This window comes from Electrona antarctica, assembly GCF_951216825.1.
Source record: "Electrona antarctica genome assembly, chromosome: 20".
Classification (NCBI taxonomy): Eukaryota; Metazoa; Chordata; class Actinopteri; order Myctophiformes; family Myctophidae; genus Electrona; species Electrona antarctica.
This window is the reverse complement of record NC_136801.1, coordinates 34,328,829-34,348,828: the sequence shown is the minus strand read 5'-3', so window position 1 is coordinate 34,348,828 and position 20,000 is coordinate 34,328,829. Positions and strand designations below refer to the sequence as shown.

Here is a 20,000-nt window from a genome sequence, read left to right as displayed (position 1 = left end):
GGTCAGATTGGTGGGGTTAGACATAGCACTCTAAAGTGTATAGTAATAGTACGCACAGTTTCATTATATAGATATTAGGTTCTTAGCTTACGTACTGTATTATGATTCTTGATATTTTACTTGATTATGTATTCTATGTATTGCCATGTTTTGTTCTTGCTTACTGTAAATCGCTCTGGATTAAGAGCGTCTGCTGTAAATTGAAATTGTAAATTGTGGGCCCCAAACAAGATTTCCAAGTGGGCCTGATCATGAAAAGGTTGGGGAACCACTGATCTAAATGTATGTGTCGAACATGTCTCAAACCTTTCCAAATGTCTCAAACCTTTCCAAATGTCTGGAATGTTTCCAAATACCTCTGAATGTGCCTAAATGTCTCCATCGTATCTAGATGTCTCTCTGTTTTTACTGAACACCGTTTCGGTGGTCACATCTTCACCGACAACTGGGCTATGAATAGTCCTTAATTAAATGTCTGTGGATGTCCAGTCGCGTTCACCTGGTAGGTGAGGAAGTCGATGACGTTGCTGATGCGCTTGGCGGTGAGGTGAGACTTGGCGGAGCGTTGCAGAGACGAGTCAAAGATGTCCAGGAACTGACCGAGGGACGTCTGGTACATGATGTTGACCAGAGACATCTCCACGACCAGGAAGTACAGGATGCTGCCCCTGGTGGCCACCGGCCGGTACTCCTCCCTCGCGCGGGTTATCTGCACCTCCGTGTCCGCCGCAACCCTCAGCTTCTCGCTTACCTACAATTTATACAATATATGACTTAAACAACGGGCTCCATGCACAAGGAATAACTCTTCCTACTTCCGGGAAAGCAAGCTTAGCAGAAGGAAAGACATGGTCACGTGACTGGGCCATGACACTCTCGGTGGCAAATCTCGCACCGGAAGTTCGATAGAATGCATTTATATAGCGCCTTTATCCAGGGTGCTTTTACATAGATTGTGCATTACATTCACCCATTCACACACACATTCAGACACCAACGCCAGAGGAAACTATATGCAAGGCACCTGCACTTGCTCAAGGACTCTTCAACACTAACTATGGGGGAGCTCGGGTTTGAACTGGGAACCTTGCGGTTGCCATCCGGTCACTCTACCCCTGAGCCACTGCCGCCCCCTATTTTCGATGAAATACATGGCAGTGATGAACGGAGACGGCTGGACCAGCTCATGAACAAACTATTTATGAAACATTGAGACCATTGTCATATAATCGGTTCAGGAATACAAAAGAAGACATATAACACATTATTGTCTGCTGTGTTGCTTTTCGATGTGCACGCTGCAAATTTTCTAGAGGTATCTAAAGAGCACAAACTAGTTTCTGAATGTGCCAAGTATGTCCCGATACACTTTTTTCGTTTCCGATCCGATCCCGATACCACAATTTCTGTGTTAGCCGATACCGATACCAGAGAATAATATTTATAATAATAAAAAAAGATCTTATTTTGAAGTCCACCGACCAGGAATAGTGTTTATAGCTATCTAGCTATATATCTCATGTTGTGTTTATAGCAGACTCCTCATTCAAATGTGCACTTGCAGTTTGGGCAACTCCAAAGCAAACTCCACATGCCCCAACATTTTTATTTACCTGCTATAGTGTCAACCCCTTACCCCTGTGTCGGATCTGTGGTTAGACTGGTATATTTGCCGATACCGATATGACCAAATAAGGGCCGATCCGATACTTTTCCAATACCGATACAGTATCGGGACATCTCTAGTGCCAAGTATCGCGAGACTGTCCACTGTCTGGCAACCAAATCTTGCGATACCTCAACATATACCTGCCGCTGTTTAGATGCATCAATAAAATTATGTACTGTGCACATCGAGAGGCAAGTTATTGGAATGTCTAGCTCTGTATAACCTGTGATATGTGTAACTATGTATAACTCTGAGAGTGTACACATGTCATGTGTGTACACTCTCAGAGTTACACACCCGTACAGAGCCATTTGGAACTCACTCAAGGACACTTTGAGGCCCACTGGTGTAGCAGTGTGTTTCCAGTGAGCCAACACGCACAATAGCTGACTCTGTTTGACCAGAATGGTCAAACAGATGTGGAATATGTGGAATTCATCAATATCACTTAATTGTTTAACAACCTAGTTAAAGGTATATTCAGTGATTTCACTTAATTCAAATATCACTAATTTTTTCTTATTTTTTGGATAATCCTCCCTACTATAAAGTGTGCTGACCATATAAGGAGTTCCTCCCTGTCCCCAGTGAGCCCCTGGGGTCAAAAAACCCTAGTTTCGGTTTGGGCTTTGGGTGGCAAAGCCTTCATCCAATCAGGATGAGAGGGGCCTTCCTCCAATCATGATCGAGTGGGGCGGGCATTGGTGCACGTGCTGTTGGTCTGTTGTACTTCCCCCACTGTAGAGCGTGTGCATGTGCACATCTTGTTACCGGGTGGACCGGGTTTTTTTCCAAATCACTGAATGCTCCTTTAAGAGTGGTCTCTGTACTTAACAACACAGAGCTGAGTTGCACTGTACTGGTGGGTTCTGGTTCCATCTACACCAACTGCTACATCTTACTCCACCCCTTATTATATCCCTAAACTTATTTGCCATTTATTACCATTTTAAAACATTTTTAAAATAGTTCAAATAGCTGATCTGCAAGCTCACAATGTGTCAATGTAGATTGGCTGGTTGAACTATTTTAAAATGTTTTAAAATAGTAATACATTTTCTTTGGCAAAATAAGTTAAGGAATAAGGGGGTAAGGGTTGGAGCAAAACAGGTCCCAATATCTCTGTGCCAACAATAGCAGATCTACCAGCTCACAATGTGTCACGTTGCAAGGCATTGTGAGATTGTAGATCGGCTATTTTGGCGAATGTTCCTACATAATAGGGATGCTGGGGTTCAAGTGGTTAAAAGTCATATAAAAAGTATTTCTTTGATTATTATTATTTTGTATTTTCAGGGGTAATAAATACAAATATAATAAAAGGATATTTACAGGTTTGATCTAGTAGCAGCAGGTGATTGGATCAGAAACATACATGTCTCAGGGAGACTCAGGGGGGTCGGGCAGTGAGAGAGGCAACGTGAGGCAGTGAGAGAACCAGCCACCCTCTTACAACCTGACCTCTGGACTGAACTGGAGAAACTGAGAGGCATGGTGCTTAACCTGGGAGCCACCGTGGTGGACATGAGAGCCGAGACCAGAGAGAGCCTGAGCAACGTGGAGGGAGAGGTCAAGGAGCAGAGGGCCATGGTGCTCAACCTGGGAGCCACCGTAGTGGACATGAGAGCCGAGACCAGAGAGAGCCTGAGCAACGTGGAGGGAGAGGTCAAGGAGCAGAGGGACTCCGTGAGTGATCTTCGGGTGGAGCTGGGCATCACCAAGCACGAGATGGAACGGATGGCCAAGGAGAATGCAGGTCAGGATGTTTAAGAAACTGCAATGCTTTTTTTGTGTGTGCAAAATGTGATCTACAAGCTCGTAGCGTGGCACTCTGCTGCTCTATGAGCCGCGCTATGAGCTGATTTTTGTGTTTTAAAATATGTAACAGTTTCGCTGTGATTTTCTTCTCTTCAGAAATGACTGCCAAACTGAGCGCCAGTGAAAAAGAGCGGGAAGACCTTCAGGCCAGACTGAGCAGCAGTGAGACCAGTGTGGAGGCCTTGAAGAAGTCAAGTGAAGGTAATTAGAACACCATGATGATCAGTGGATGCAAGCAGAGGACAGTGATGAAAAAATGACTTACTTTAATGTTAATACATTTTAATTACTTAATTTGATGCTTGGAGAATAGAAAATTACTTTACTTTAGCGTTCAATTATTATATATTTTTTAAATAGATGCTGTGCTGATAATGAAATGTACTGTATTTTTTGCAAACTGTGATTTAAAAATGGAGCTTGAAAAAGTTGTGAAGGTACTGGTTGTGTTTAAAACTAATATGTAAATCGTTTTGTTGTGATTTTCTTCTCTTCAGAAATGGCTGCCAAACTGAGCTCCGGTGAGAAAGAGCAGGAAGACCTTCAGACCAGACTGAGCAGCAGTGAGACCGAAGTCCAGGTTCTAGAAACCAGACTGAATACCACTGATGACCAGGTCCAGGTCCTAGAGACCAGACTGGGTACCACTGATGACCAGGTCCAGGTCCTAGAGACCAGACTGGGTACTACTGATGACCAGGTCCAGGTCCTAGAGACCAGACTGAGCAACAGTGAGAACAGTGTGGAGGCCTTGAAGAAAGAAAGTGAAGGTGATAATAATCATATTATGTTCAGTAGATGCAGGCAGGAGAGGACTGGGAAAAAAAGACTTACTTTAGCGTTACATTATTTTAATAATTTGAGAATAGATTGATTTGAAAAAGTTGTGGCTGTGTTTAAAATGTGTATGTAATCGTTTTGTAGGAGGTAATTAGAACAACATGATGTTCAGTGGATGCAGGCAGGAGAGAGTGTTGAAACAATGACTTACTTTAGTGTTCATTCATTTTAATGACTTTATTTGATGCTTGGAGAATAGTTAGTTGTAATGTTATTGATTGTATATTTGATCTATACTCAACAGGTGGATTTATAGTATAAATTGTGTATTTAATATGAATGTTGATGATTTCAGCCCAGCTTGCTCAGCTGTCCACCGTAGAGAACAGGCTTGCTGACACTGACAACAAGGTGCTGGAACTGTGGAGTAAGTACAATATGTTTATCAAATATGTTGTTAAGCATTATATTTAAATGGGGCTTTAATATAGGGCTGATAGTATCATTTATGCTTTTATAATATTATAAAGAGTTATATAATGTTCCTGTGTTGACAGACAAGCCACAGATTGCCTTCTCTGTTGGTTTGGGTAATGGATATGTTGGTCCATTTGGTTCTGACACCACTCTGGTCTATAAGAAGGTCTTCACTAACATCGGCAACTCCTACAATCCATCCACAGGTAGGTGTGATTAAGTCATGTTAATTCACTTTATTAATTCATAATAATTAGGTCTCACCAACTAATTACACAACTACATAATGTTACATCAGATGGAAACCTTGTATGTCCAAAACTGTTGCTTTCTAGCAAATGGGGAAAATAAAAGGCTGTTTGTTGTGAGCTTGTAGATCTGCTATTTTGCTACTTGTGTCTGACAAAAATGTAAAAGTATACAATACCATTCACTGGTTTTCAGACTTTGTTTTTTACAGTAATGTAAATTAATATTTCCCATTGAAATCAATAGTGAATGGGATGACAGAACTTTAATGTAATTTGGTTTTAATTAAAAGTGTCACCATGATTTTCGTGTGTGTGTGTGTGTGTTGTGTGTGTGTGTGTGTGTGTGTGTGTGTGTGTGTGTGTGTGTGTGTGTGTGTGTGTGTGTGTGTGTGTGTGTGTGTGTGTGTGTGTGTGTGTGTGTGTGTGTGTGTGTGTGTGTGTGTGCGTGCGTATGTGTGCGCGTATGTGTGCATGCATGTTTGTTCTCTACATAGGAATCTTCACATCTCCTGTTAAAGGTGTTTATCACTTCAGGTTCACTGCAGCTCTCTGGAATAGACCATCAGAGTCTGTGCGTATCCAAATGTATAAAAATGATCAGCGTCTCATGAGTAACCGTGGATACAACAATCATGGAAAGGTGGAATCCATTTCTAATGGAATGATCCTAGAGCTGGAGGAGGGAGACACCGTTTACATGAGACTACCTTCTGGGAACACGCTCTATGATGACGCAGACAACGAAAGCACATGGAGTGGTGTTCTGGTCTATTCTATGTAACAGTGATACTGGTACCATTACTTTATAGAGTGTACATGTAACAGTGATACTGGTACCATTACTTTATAGAGTGTACATGCAACAGTGATACTGGTACCATTACTTTATAGAGTGTACATGTAACAGTGATACTGGTACCATTACTTTATAGAGTGTATATGTAAGAATACAAATAAAAATAAAAGCAAAAAATAAAATGTTGTTGCTTATTATGAGACACAAATGTGAATGTGACACAGAGGTGAATGTCACACAGCCGGCATTAAAGGTAAAACAACGTATAGGTTACACCAGGTCTAAATGGGTTAAAGGTAAAACAACCTATAGGTTACACCAGGTCTAAATGGGTTAAAGGTAAAACAACCTATAGGTTACACCAGGTCTAAATGGGTTAAAGGTAAAACAGCGTATAGGTTACACCAGGTCTAAATGGGTTAAAGGTAAAACAACCTATAGGTTACACCAGGTCTAAATGGGTTGAAGGTAAAACAACCTATAGGTTACACCAGGTCTAAATGGGTTAAAAGTAAAACAACCTATAGGTTACACCAGGTCTAAATGGGTTAAAGGTAAAACAACCTATAGGTTACACCAGGTCTAAATGGGTTAAAGGTAAAACAACCTATAGGTTACACCAGGTCTAAATGGGTTAAAGGTAAAACAACCTATAGGTTACACCAGGTCTAAATGGGTTAAAGGTAAAACAACCTATGGGTTACACCAGGTCTAAATGGGTTGAAGGTAAAACAACCTATAGGTTACACCAGGTCTAAATGGGTTAAAGGTAAAACAACCTATAGGTTACACCAGGTCTAAATGGGTTAAAGGTAAAACAACCTATAGGTTACACCAGGTCTAAATGGGTTAAAGGTAAAACAACGTATAGGTTACACCAGGTCTAAATGGGTTAAAGGTAAAACAACCTATAGGTTACACCAGGTCTAAATGGGTTAAAGGTAAAACAACCTATAGGTTACACCAGGTCTAAATGGGTTAAAGGTAAAACAACCTATAGGTTACACCAGGTCTAAATGGGTTAAAGGTAAAACAACCTATAGGTTACACCAGGTCTAAATGGGTTAAAGGTAAAACAACCTATAGGTTACACCAGGTCTAAATGGGTTAAAGGTAAAACAACCTATAGGTTACACCAGGTCTAAATGGGTTAAAGGTAAAACAACCTATAGGTTACACCAGGTCTAAATGGGTTAAAGGTAAAACAACCTATAGGTTACACCAGGTCTAAATGGGTTCATCTAGAATTCCAAAGATTTATAAAGGTTTATGCAGTATATCATCACTGGTCAGGTGGAAACCTTGTGTTCAAACTGGTAGTTTTCACTGTTCCAAATGCATCCAATGTCATTATTATTTAGTCACAAGCTCTTTGTTAATACTTTACATTTGTTATTGTTTCTTTTAAAGATGGCAAACATCGCCGCTCTGCAAACTTGTAGATCTGCTATTTTAACTACTTTTGCACGCCACTGTCATACTGGCTGATGAAGTGTGAACTAGGAGGAATTGCAGGAGGAAAAATAATACAAGTTCAGTGTGTGAATTATTGAAGAGTCATTTACACGGACAGATGGAATCCATTTCTAATGGAGGAGGGAGGGATTTCTATAGCGGCAGCGGTGGCCGAACGGTTTGCGGAGCGGTCTTGTTATCGGAAGGTCGCCAGTTCGAATCCCCGGACCGGCACGTTAAAATTACCACCGCTGAAGTGCCCTTGAGCAAGGCATTGAACCCCTACCATGAAATGTTCTATGAGCAGGGTCTGGCTGTAACAAGCATCTCGAGCTTAGTCCATTCACCCTGGGTAAACAAAGAACTTTGCTTTGGAGACGCAGGGCCCTATTTTGGGCCCTAATCCCTTATGCCTGAACTAATTTTTATTTTATTTTTTTAATTAAATGTTTTATCCCACGATTTTGTAACTCATTTTTCACCCAGTGTCGATTATCTAATGCAGTGGTTCTCAATCTGTGGTACGTGCACCACTAGTGGTACTTGAGCCCCCTCTGGTGGTACGCAGAGGAGTCGCCCAAAAAAGGAGAAGAAAAGACAAAAGTGAATGAAATATTTATATTACTACAGGTAGTTCTTCTGACCAAAGCAATTGGTTGAAATAGGCTCTCCAGCCGTGCTGAAATGAGCATGACAGCACACCTAGCCGTTGATAGAAGATTTGAGAACGGATTAAAATCATTAGAAATACTAGATAAAGTGCCCCTCAGGGCACAGGTCTACACCAGGTCAGGCTGTGGCCTCCTGGTGGCGCTATAGGTCAATGTGAAAAGGGTGACATTTCTTCTTGCAAGAAGAAATGTCAATTGGATGATTTGTTCCAAAAAGGTGTTTTGCACAAATCCACCTGTTGGTGGCGCTATAACAGGCCAATGTGAAAAGGGTGGGATATATTCCTCAGCCTAGTAGGAAAGTCTGTGAAAGATTTCACGTAAATTGCATGCTGCGTTCATGATTTGAGGCTTTTTGTTCAAAACGGGCCAATCCTGCAAACTTTGAAAGCCAATATTAACCAATTAGGATGGAATATGAAAAATCGGACAGATCCGTCCTGAACACATGACTATAGAGATACTGTGTAACGATTTGCGGGATTTAATAGTAATAGTTTTACAAACACACACACACACACACACACACACACACACACACACACACACACACACACACACACACACACACACACACACACACACACACACACACACACACACACACACACACACACACACACACAATAGGATGGGGCAGGTCTATGCTCCTGTATTTAACATTGAATAGGATGGGGCAGGTCTATGCTGCTGTATTTAACATTGAATAGGATGGGGCAGGTCTACGCTCCTGTATTTAACAATGAATAGGATGGGGCAGGTCTACGCTGCTGTATTTAACATTGAATAGGATGGGGCAGGTCTATGCTGCTGTATTTAACATTGAATAGGATGGGGCAGGTCTATGCTGCTGTATTTAACATTGAATAGGATGGGGCAGGTCTACGCTGCTGTATTTAACATTGAATAGGATGGGGCAGGTCTACGCTGCTGTATTTAACATTGAATAGGATGGGGCAGGTCTACGCTGCTGTATTTAACATTGAATAGGATGGGGCAGGTCTACGCTGCTGTATTTAACATTGAATAGGATGGGGCAGGTCTATGCTGCTGTATTTAACATTGAATAGGATGGGGCAGGTCTACGCTCCTGTATTTAACATTGAATAGGATGGGGCAGGTCTACGCTGCTGTATTTAACATTGTATAGGATGGGGCAGGTCTATGCTGCTGTATTTAACATTGAATAGGATGGGGCAGGTCTACGCTCCTGTATTTAACATTGAATAGGATGGGGCAGGTCTACGCTGCTGTATTTAACATTGAATAGGATGGGGCAGGGCTACGCTCCTGTATTTAACATTGAATAGGATGGGGCAGGTCTACGCTCCTGTATTTAACATTGAATAGGATGGGGCAGGTCTACGCTCCTGTATTTAACATTGAATAGGATGGGGCAGGTCTACGCTCCTGTATTTAACATTGAATAGGATGGGGCAGGTCTATGCTGCTGTATTTAACATGGAATAGGATGGGGCAGGTCTACGCTCCTGTATTTAACATTGAATAGGATGGGGCAGGTCTACGCTCCTGTATTTAACATTGAATAGGATGGGGCAGGTCTATGCTGCTGTATTTAACACTGAATAGGATGGGGCAGGTCTACGCTGCTGTATTTAACATTGAATAGGATGGGGGCAGGTCTATGCTGCTGTATTTAACATTGAATAGGATGGGGCAGGTCTACGCTCCTGTATTTAACATTGAATAGGATGGGGCAGGTCTACGCTCCTGTATTTAACATTGAATAGGATGGGGCAGGTCTACGCTACTGTATTTAACATTGAATAGGATGGGGCAGGTCTACGCTCCTGTATTTAACATTGAATAGGATGGGGCAGGTCTACGCTCCTGTATTTAACATTGAATAGGATGGGGCAGGTCTACGCTGCTGTATTTAACATTGAATAGGATGGGGCAGGTCTACGCTGCTGTATTTAACATTGAATAGGATGGGGCAGGTCTACGCTGCTGTATTTAACATTGAATAGGATGGGGCAGGTCTACGCTCCTGTATTTAACATTGAATAGGATGGGACAGGTCTACGCTCCTGTATTTAACATTGAATAGGATGGGGCAGGTCTACGCTCCTGTATTTAACACCAGTCATTATGGTGGTACTTGGAGAGCCACATATTTTCTGAGGTGGTACTAAAAACATTGAGAACCACTGTGTGTGAATGGGTGAATGTGATGCACAATCTATAAAGCGCCTTGGATAAATGCGCTATATAAATGCACCATTTACATTTCACACAGGGCGGCGGTGGCTATGGGGTAGAGTGCCTGGATGGTAACCGCAAGGTTGCCAGTTCGAACCCGGGCTCCCCCAGAGTCACTGTCGAAGTGTCCTTGAGCAAGACACTGAACCCCTAATTGCTCCCGATGTGCTAGTTGGTGCCTTGCATGGTTTCCGCTGCCATCGGTGTATGAATGTGTGTGTGAATGGGTGAATGTAATGCACAATCTATAAAGCGCCTTGGATAAATGCGCTATATATAAATGCACCATTTACCATTTACATTTCACAAAAGTTTTGCTCTTGTCGTACGTTCCACTCCAAAAACAAAAGCGCTTGAGAAACCTGTGCAATTCATCCAGACCAAAAGCAAAGCCCCCCGCTGTTAATTTGGCATCGCATTGTAAACAGCTGTGCCTCGTTATAACCACACAAGTTTCTAACTTGCGGTCACAGTCACGATACTTTTCAGTTGTGCGGTACTTTTAGATGGATTTAAATGTAACTGTAACAGAAAGTTTTATCCAGACTCCACAGTCCCATCTCCCAGTCACGGAGCTGGGACTGACCAGAGCCATCTAATAGAAGAGTTGCGATATTGAGGGGGCAGAAAACAGCCCGGTCACGTGGTTCATGTACTCGCGCGAGCCCATAGAGCCCATTCCGTAAACTTTCGGTTGTCCCGATTTGAAGCCTTCAAATAGGGACAAATCAACTGAAGTCTATGTAGAAGAGCCGCCATTGGACTGAAGCCCCATGAAGTGAATGGCGTTTGCGTAACTCTGTCTATACTCTATGGCTCTGGGACTGATACTGTTGCCAGTTGCCATGCTCTATGGCAGAAACAAGCAACCAGGTCTATAAAAAATAAGCCAAAAAGAAGCAACACTGATCCTTTCTGGCCAGTGTTGCCAAATCTGTTTATAAGCAATTTTGGGAAAGTAGATTGAAAATATATTGGGGTCGATCTTTGCCCTTGGCATGAAAATGTTTGAGAACCACTGCTCTAAAATAATATTAGACAATGCTTGAGCCACAAACACATGTCCTCGCTCTCTCTCTTCTGCTTATAGAGAAGTAGCCTACTGTATGTTAGTTTGTTTTATGGAAACAGTTGTTTGTGTTGAATGTGCTAATTGCACAGAATTATTCAAAAGAGAGAAAATGGGCGAGCCATAAAAGAATGCACAATGCACTTGTCTTTTCATACGTCATGTGATGTGGAAATAAGGAAAATGAAAAAGTATCATTAATGTTGTCATTTTCTCAAGCGGCCCCTGCTGGCCCCTTGCCATTTTCATAATGTGGCCCACATGTTCAGCTATTTCAGTATATATAACCCATTTAGATCTGAGGCCGATTCTAAAAACAATGGCTTCTAAATCCTAACAGTTTCCTGAAAAACCTGTTTCTATGTCAGTGGTGGTGCTCAACCTTTTTCATGTCAAGGACCCCCGGAATTCTCTGTATTTGGCCACAGACCCCCATCTGAAAATATGTTGTTCCGGGACGCGGGACCTGCTATTTTTTAATAGTTAATGTTTAAAATATGGATAAAGGTCATTTCAAACAGGCAGCGATGAAGAAGTCTATAACGGTCACTTCTAATAAATAATAGTCTAATAATAATAATAGGATTTCAGATTCTCGTATAAATATAAATAAAGATATGAACGGGAATGCCGTATGTATACTGTGCCCACTGTCAGTGGAGTACAACGCGCGCAAACACACACACGGACAACTGTTCATATTTGAACACCTACCGTATCTATCAAAGGAGATAAGTTTAGCTAAAAACAGACACATCAGCTTTTCCACTGCTGCTCTTGTGATCACACACACACACACACACACACACACACACACACACACACACACACACACACACACACACACACACACACACACACACACACACACACACACACACACACACACACACACACACACACACACACACACACACACACACACACACACAAAATGGCCAAAGCAGCGACCACATACAGCACAACCACACTGACAAATATAAAGTAAAAAAAAAAAAGAAGTTAATGATAATTATGACCAGTGAATGTAAGGAATTATTATAATTGCTCCCAATTGCTGTAATATACATACAGTAGAGTTCATATAAAATTGTGTATGTGTGCACTCATGCACTGCAATCCACTGTACATGCCTATGTATTATAGTCTCTTAACCAATTGCAAGTGTCATTAAAATAGCAGCAGCACAAATTATATATTTTATTAGCCATATCCAGGCAGTGGCGTGCAGAGACATTTTGAGGGGCAAGGTGCTCAAGTGGAAAGAAAAGGGCATCTTGTGTGGCACGTGGAACCACTGGCTGCCGCTGCCTTACGCCAGGGCTCCACCGGACGCGTTGCGTCTCCGCCGCGTGCGTCAAAAAACGCACCGGTTCAATTTTAATGCACGCGTCGCGTCTCCGTCAACGCAACGCAACGCAACGCGGGCAGTGGAGCCACCCTTCATTGATTAAAAAGGGAACATTCCCTGACGGTGACGGAGACGCGATGCTGACGCGACGCTGACGCGCCCGGTGGAGCCCTGGTGTTAGTGTGTGATATTTATAGAGCGTCGCAGACCCGGAAAATAAATCCCCGTTCATTTTCCTCATAGACTTTTCAGAAAGTATTTATTTAAAGACGTTTACAAAGCCAACTCTTGTCGTGACAAATCATGACAACAAACACAATTTTTCGGGCTGAACAGAAAGAAGAAGAAAATGGCAGGTTACAACACTTTTTTTGTTGTTTTTCGTCTTTGTAATTATTTGTTTGGTCTAAAATATTGTGTTTGTTATCATGATTTGTCACGACAAGAGTTGGCTTTGTACGACGCTTATAAGGTCTTTAAATAAATACGTTTTGAAATGTCTATGGGAAAAATGCATTGGGAACTATTTCCTGGGCCTGGCGTCGTCATGAAAGGGGGCAGGGCGGGACTGCGACGCTCTATACAGGTGCACGACTAAATCAGTGGTTCTCAATCAGTGAGGGGGTTGGGGTTCCAGTGGTCCCCTGCAGCTAAATGATGTCGTTGAACATATTAATGAGGATAACAAAATTGGGTTTGAGACTGTGGCCTGTCACGCATGCAATAGCAATGCATTTGTGCACAATACATAAACAATGTCCTTATGTCCAGAGTTCTTAAATTAACATATTTGGATTTTACTAGAAAGATAACACCATAATAAATCACTCACAATGAGTAACTTGGCATAGCAGCATGCACACACAGCATGCATGCAAACAACATGTTTCTCCAGCAGAGTTTCTAGTGGTTAAGATATTGGACTTGCACGCGGGAGACCCGAGTTCAAATCCCGGGTGTTACATACGCAAGACTGAGTGATTTGAAGTAGATGCGAGAGTGTGGTAAATATAACACACACACACACACTGACCTCCTGTGCGGTGCTCTTGGTGACAGTGAGGACGTCTATCAGAGACTGGTCCTCCACCAGGGAGCCCTCCGTGCTGGTCAGACGGACCAACAGGCTGTCCTCCAGCTCCGCCATCCTCCTCTTGTTACCGCTCACCTCCTCCAGGAGGCGCACTCGCTCCGACTCCAACTCCTGGCGGGAGAGAAGGATAAGTTACAGCGACTGACTGGATAGGTGGACTTACTCAATGATTTTTTAGAGCACTGTTTCCCAAACAGTGTGTCAGGGACCCATCTGTGGGTCACTGATGATGTGTACCAACTAACTTGTTTCTCTGTGAGGATGACCCGCCCCAGCAGCTGGTCCTCCAGTCCTCTCTGTGTGACGGTGAAGTCCACCATGGTGGTCCTGGCGTGCACCTCAGGGCTGTAGGACGGGTTGGACAGCTTGGTGCTGATGTACAGAGTGAAGCCTCGCATCACCTCCACCTCCTTGTCCCCCACCTTCACCTGGAGAGGGTTATTAGGTTATTAAACCCATTCAAGACGGGAACCCCTTTTGGTGTTTTAGGCATTGTTTTAAACTTTAGCTATTGAAAAATAGCAGATCTACAAGCTCGTAGCGCGGCACCGAGTGCCGCGCTATGAGCTTGTAGATCTTGAAAAAACTTAAAAATGTGGTGCAAATCTTTGAATATATATTCTTTCAGAGTGAACATTTTTAACTCAAATCTTTGCTTCTGGGGGGTCCCTGGCACAACATATTTTCAGATGGAGGCCAATTACATATAATCTTGGGGGTCCTTGACATGAAAATGTTTGAGAACGACTGACATAGAAACATAGGTCTTTCAGAAAACTGTCAGGATTTAGAAGACATTTGTAGAATTGTCCTCAGGGTTAACTCCACTCTTATCCCCAACCTTCACCTAGAGAGGGTCATGTTCCAATCAGTGTGGGGGATAACGGCATTAAAAATAACAACGTTATATAACGGGAATACTTTTTTGGGGGTATAACGGACCTAATGAGGTTAGTTTGCAATTAGAGTAATCCGTTACCTAGTTACCTTTTCCAGTGGCATTACTTAGTTAGATTTTAAGACCTATATATTTCTGGAGCTCAGAATGGAACAGAGCCTTCATACCTCCATACCTTCCTTCATACCTGTGAAGGAACTTAAGGAAGCAGGGAAGGGTCCCTAAATATCTTTCCAAAATGGCTGCTGTGCATATAGCCCATTGGGGTGGTTCCATTTGGTCTCCCTGCTCTTCTATTGAGACATTTAGATCATGTGCCGTCTAGGTTGGACACGACCTGTGATACGTTATCCTGTTACCGCTGCGGTCGTACTTTAGAAGTGGATCCAGACGGTTGTCTTTACTTTATACGTGGATCCAGACTTGATGAAGTTCTGTTGTCTTTACCTTATAAGTGGATCCAGACTTGATGAAGTTCTTGTCCAGGATGTTGTCCAGCGCCGGGTCCAGCTCCTCCCCCACGTCCTCCAACAGCAGGGGGCGCCCCTGAGACAGAGCGTCCTCCAGGTGAGAACGGAAGTACTTCTGGTTCAGAGAGGTCACCTGGCAGGCAGACAGACAGACAGACAGACAGACAGACAGACAGACAGACAGACAGACAGACAGACAGACAGACAGACTCAATGTCTCACTATTTGCTCCCTTTCTTTTCTCTTCACTCATCTTTTGTCCTTCATTCCTTCCCTCATTCCTCCCCTTCTCGTCCTCGATTATATGTTCCATAATCCATTAAATCGATTTGTTCGATTAACAGCCCTATCAGATTCTCAGATTCTCACTTTCCCTCTCCTCTCCTCTCCTCTCCTCTCCTCTCCTCTCCTCTCCTCTCCTCTCCTCTCCTCTCCTCTCCTCTCCTCTCCTCTCCTCTCCTCTCCTCTCCTCTCCTCTCCTCTCCTACCTGTAGTTGGTTGTCTCTCTCCTTGTTGTTGATCCAGGCCTTGGCCTGTCCCTGGGGGTCTATGAGGAGGGGGTATCTGGTGGCCTTGGTGACAATGACAGCGTTCTGGACAGACAGCTCGTCGTTGGGCAGACCCTGAAGACCCCAGACGGACGCCGTGGGACCGTCCACCAGGAGAGAGGACACGTCCACATCCTGATGGCGTGGGACACAATGTTAATGGACAGCATTATGATTGCAATTTGTTTAGTGACTCGTTCACTTAGTTAAAGAATGAGATAGTTATGGTATAAAGTTTCTGGGTCATTAGTTCTCACATTGCTGTATGGTATGTTGTTGGGTTATTAGTTTAATTAGTTCTCACATTGCTGTATGGTATGTGTTGTTGGGTATGAGTTAGTTCTCACATTGTTGTATGTTTGGTATGAGTTAGTTCTCACATTGCTGTATGTTGGGTATGAGCTAGTTCTCACATTGCTGTATGGTATGTGTTGTTGGGTTATGAGTTAGTTCTCACATTGCTGTATGGTATGTGTTGTTGGGTTATGAGTTAGTTCTCACATTGCTGTATGGTATGTGTTGTTGGGTTATGAGTTAGTTCTCACATTGCTGTATGGTGTGTGTTGTTGGGTTATGAGTTAGTTCTCACATTGCTGTATGGTGTGTGTTGTTGGGTTATGAGTTAGTTCTCACATTGCTGTATGGTATGTGTTGTTGGGTTATGAGTTAGTTCTCACATTGCTGTATGGTATGTGTTGTTGGGTTATGAGTTAGTTCTCACATTGCTGTATGGTGTGTGTTGTTGGGTTATGAGTTAGTTCTCACATTGCTGTATGGTATGTGTTGTTGGGTATGAGTTAGTTCTCACATTGCTGTATGGTGTGTGTTGTTGGGTTATGAGTTAGTTCTCACATTGCTGTATGGTATGTGTTGTTGGGTATGAGTTAGTTCTCACATTGCTGTATGGTATGTGTTGTTGGGTTATGAGTTAGTTCTCACATTGCTGTATGGTGTGTGTTGTTGGGTTATGAGTTAGTTCTCACATTGCTGTATGGTATGTGTTGTTGGGTATGAGTTAGTTCTCACATTGCTGTATGGTATGTGTTGTTGGGTTATGAGTTAGTTCTCACATTGCTGTATGGAATGTGTTGTTGGGTTATGAGTTAGTTCTCACATTGCTGTATGGTATGTGTTGTTGGGTTATTAGTTGGTTCTCACATTGCTGTATGGAATGTGTTGTTGGGTTATTAGTTAGTTCTCACATTGCTGTATGTTGGGTATGAGTTAGTTCTCACATTGCTGTATGGAATGTGTTGTTGGGTATGAGTTAGTTCTCACATTGCTGTATGGTATGTGTTGGGTTATTAGTTGGTTCTCACATTGCTGTATGGAATGTGTTGTTGGGTATGAGTTAGTTCTCACATTGCTGTATGGAATGTGTTGTTGGGTATGAGTTAGTTCTCACATTGCTGTATGGTATGTGCTGTTGGGTTATGAGTTAGTTCTCACATTGCTGTATGGAATGTGTTGTTGGGTTATGAGTTAGTTCTCACATTGCTGTATGGAATGTGTTGTTGGGTTATTAGTTAGTTCTCACATTGCTGTATGTTGGATATGAGTTAGTTCTCACATTGCTGTATGGTATGTGCTGTTGGGTTATTAGTTGGTTCTCACATTGCTGTATGGAATGTGTTGTTGGGTTATGAGTTAGTTCTCACATTGCTGTATGTTGGGTATGAGTTAGTTCTCACATTGCTGTATGGTATGTGTTGTTGGGTATGAGTTAGTTCTCACATTGCTGTATGGAATGTGCTGTTGGGTTATGCGTTAGTTCTCACATTGCTGTATGGTATGTGTTGTTGGGTATGAGTTAGTTCTCACATTGCTGTATGGAATGTGCTGTTGGGTTATGAGTTAGTTCTCACATTGCTGTATGGAATGTGCTGTTGGGTTATTAGTTAGTTCTCACATTGCTGTATGGTATGTGCTGTTGGGTTATGAGTTAGTTCTCACATTGCTGTATGGAATGTGCTGCTGGGTTATTAGTTAGTTCTCACATTGCTGTATGGAATGTGTTGTTGGGTTATTAGTTAGTTCTCACATTGCTGTATGGAATGTGTTGTTGGGTTATTAGTTAGTTCTCACATTGCTGTATGGAATGTGTTGTTGGGTTATTAGTTAGTTCTCACATTGCTGTATGGAATGTGCTGTTGGGTTATGAGTTAGTTCTCACATTGCTGTATGGAATGTGTTGTTGGGTTATTAGTTAGTTCTCACATTGCTGTATGGAATGTGCTGTTGGGTTATGAGTTAGTTCTCACATTGCTGTATGGAATGTGCTGCTGGGTTATAGTTACTGTAGTTCTCACATTGCTGTATGGTATGTGCTGCTGGCTCATCTCTCTCCTCCACAGCTGCAGCAGGATGTTTCTGTACTCCTGGTTAAATGGACCGCAGTAGGACAGGAAGCCGGTGGCGAGCAGCACGTCTCCGACCAGATGTCTGATCTGGTTCTCGAAGGAGACACTGCTGTCCGTCCAACGCACCTGGATGGAGTACACGGGACAGAAGATGGGGGGGGGGTGCATACGTTGGTTAGACATACTAACAGTACGACAGGCATTATTTCGACAACACCGTCGCTCACGACATGCGCTGCCGGTTACAACTAACCTGTGCTGCGGGTTTAAACTTGGCCAGCCTTCATCTGCCTTTGCAATGCATACTGTATGGCCCGGCCAGGCAGATTAGGTCTGGCCCCTCTCAATTGTGGGAGGACTTCACGGCCGAAATGGTGACGAGCCAACCAGATTCGTCTGGAACCAGGCTATAACCAACCAGGGCCCAGTATGCAAATATGCGGCGGGTCATTGCGAAAATAATCTAACATTGAGAGGGACGAGACTAATATCCACGCAGTGATATTAGTATCACTACCCGTGGCGGATTAAAACTAACCCGTGGCTCTGGCCCGACATCCATGGCAGGTTAAAACTAACCCGTGGCAGGTTAAAACTAACCTGTGGCTTCCAGTGAGGTTAGGTTGGGTTTTGGGTATAGGGTGTCGGACTCATGACTGTAGGACTGTTAGTATAATTATGTTGGACCAAACATATGCACCAAGAAGAAGGATGGATAGATGGATGGATAAGTAAGTAAGTAGCCTTGCCATAGGGGCAGGAGCCTATCTCCTGTTTCTGTAGCGTGAGGCAGCTTGATGTACAAGTACACCCCCTGGACATGACGCTAGTATGTCGCAGGGACTTACCAACCCTTGATGCTGAGTGTCAAGCAGGGAGGCACTGGGTCCCATTTTTCTTTGGTATGACCCGGCAAGGGATCGAACCCCGACCTCCCAGTCTCAGGGCGGACACTCTAACCACAAGGCCACTGAGCTGGTAGATGGATGGATTAGGGCTGGGCAATTCATCGAAAATGTATTGAAAGCAATATTTAGAACCAATAACTAACTTAAAAATCGTGTTCCTTTGTTAGTAATAGGTTTTTCAGCTGCCTAATATTGATATTGTATGTACTCTATTCTTATTTTAAGCTTGTGGATATGCTAATTATTTTTTTATAATATAGGCCAGTGGTTTTCAACCCTTTTCATATCGAGGCCCATTATTTATTTAGCAATTGAGCCACAGACCACGAATTGATGACAATTTAGCCTCTCAGACGCAAAACTAAAGAATATTTTCTTTTTGTATTGATGTTGGTACAGAACCAGTAGGAGAGATAACAAAACGACAACACTTCTTCTACATTCAAATTGTGTAGATTTCTTGTGAATTAACGGGTAATGCAGATGTTCAGTGCAGAGCTTAACATAAAACCAAATGGACCCGTCCCGTACGGGATTTGGTTTCATGTTACGCTCTCAAGAGTTAAAGCTGCTATAAGCAATAATATGTCAAAGTTTTAATGACTTTGTTTTTTATTCATTTTTTTTTGTATTCAGACAGCCAGCAATGAAAAAAATGTAGTGTCTGTGACACATCTAGGGGCCACAATCTGCATTCAAAGATGTTCCTAGAAGCTTTGTCATTGGTCGAAAGAAACCCGGTCGAAATGACTAACCAATCAGGAAGTAGACAGGCAAATCGACCAATGACAAAGCTTCTAGCAAAATCTTTGAATGCAGATTGTGGCCCCTAGATGTGTCACAGAGAATAAAACCCATTGCTGGCTGTCTGAATACCAAAAAAAAAAAAATGAATAAAAAGGTCATTACATTTTTGACATATTATTGCTTATAGCAGCTTTAAATATCTAATAATGGTTAATTTGCTTACCAACTCCATCATTTAGCTGGGAACTAACCTAACTCCTGGGAACAGGGAACCTAGGGCTCCATTTTCGTCACCGCTAAACCCCTTATCCCTAAACTTCTTTGCCTTTTTTTTTACTATTTTGAAAAACATCTTTGAATAGTTCAACTAGCCAATCTACATTGACACTTTGTGAGCTTGTAGACTGGCCATTTTA

The 20,000-nt window shown here is 42.7% G+C and overlaps 2 protein-coding genes across 2 annotated transcripts in view; one reads left to right on the top strand and one right to left on the bottom strand.

Moving 5' to 3' along the window:
- dnah5l (dynein, axonemal, heavy chain 5 like) overlaps nt 1–20,000 on the bottom strand; it is a gene marked incomplete at both ends in the record, with an annotated part of 103,736 nt that overhangs the window by 16,740 nt on the left and 66,996 nt on the right. Inside the window, 6 exons of the mRNA XM_079489883.1 lie at nt 500–751; nt 13,594–13,764; nt 13,899–14,081; nt 14,999–15,154; nt 15,510–15,704; nt 17,879–18,055. Of these exons, the coding sequence (XP_079346009.1) occupies nt 500–751; nt 13,594–13,764; nt 13,899–14,081; nt 14,999–15,154; nt 15,510–15,704; nt 17,879–18,055 (1,134 nt within the window). The remainder of the gene's footprint in view (nt 1–499; nt 752–13,593; nt 13,765–13,898; nt 14,082–14,998; nt 15,155–15,509; nt 15,705–17,878; nt 18,056–20,000) is intronic.
- On the top strand, nt 3,161–5,934 carry LOC306912796 (uncharacterized protein; the record flags this gene model as incomplete). The annotated part of the gene is made up of 5 exons (XM_079489252.1): nt 3,161–3,425; nt 3,584–3,688; nt 4,623–4,694; nt 4,825–4,950; nt 5,490–5,934. 5 exons carry the CDS (start codon nt 3,161–3,163, stop codon nt 5,774–5,776), a joined length of 855 nt encoding a protein of 284 aa, XP_079345378.1. The 3' UTR covers nt 5,777–5,934.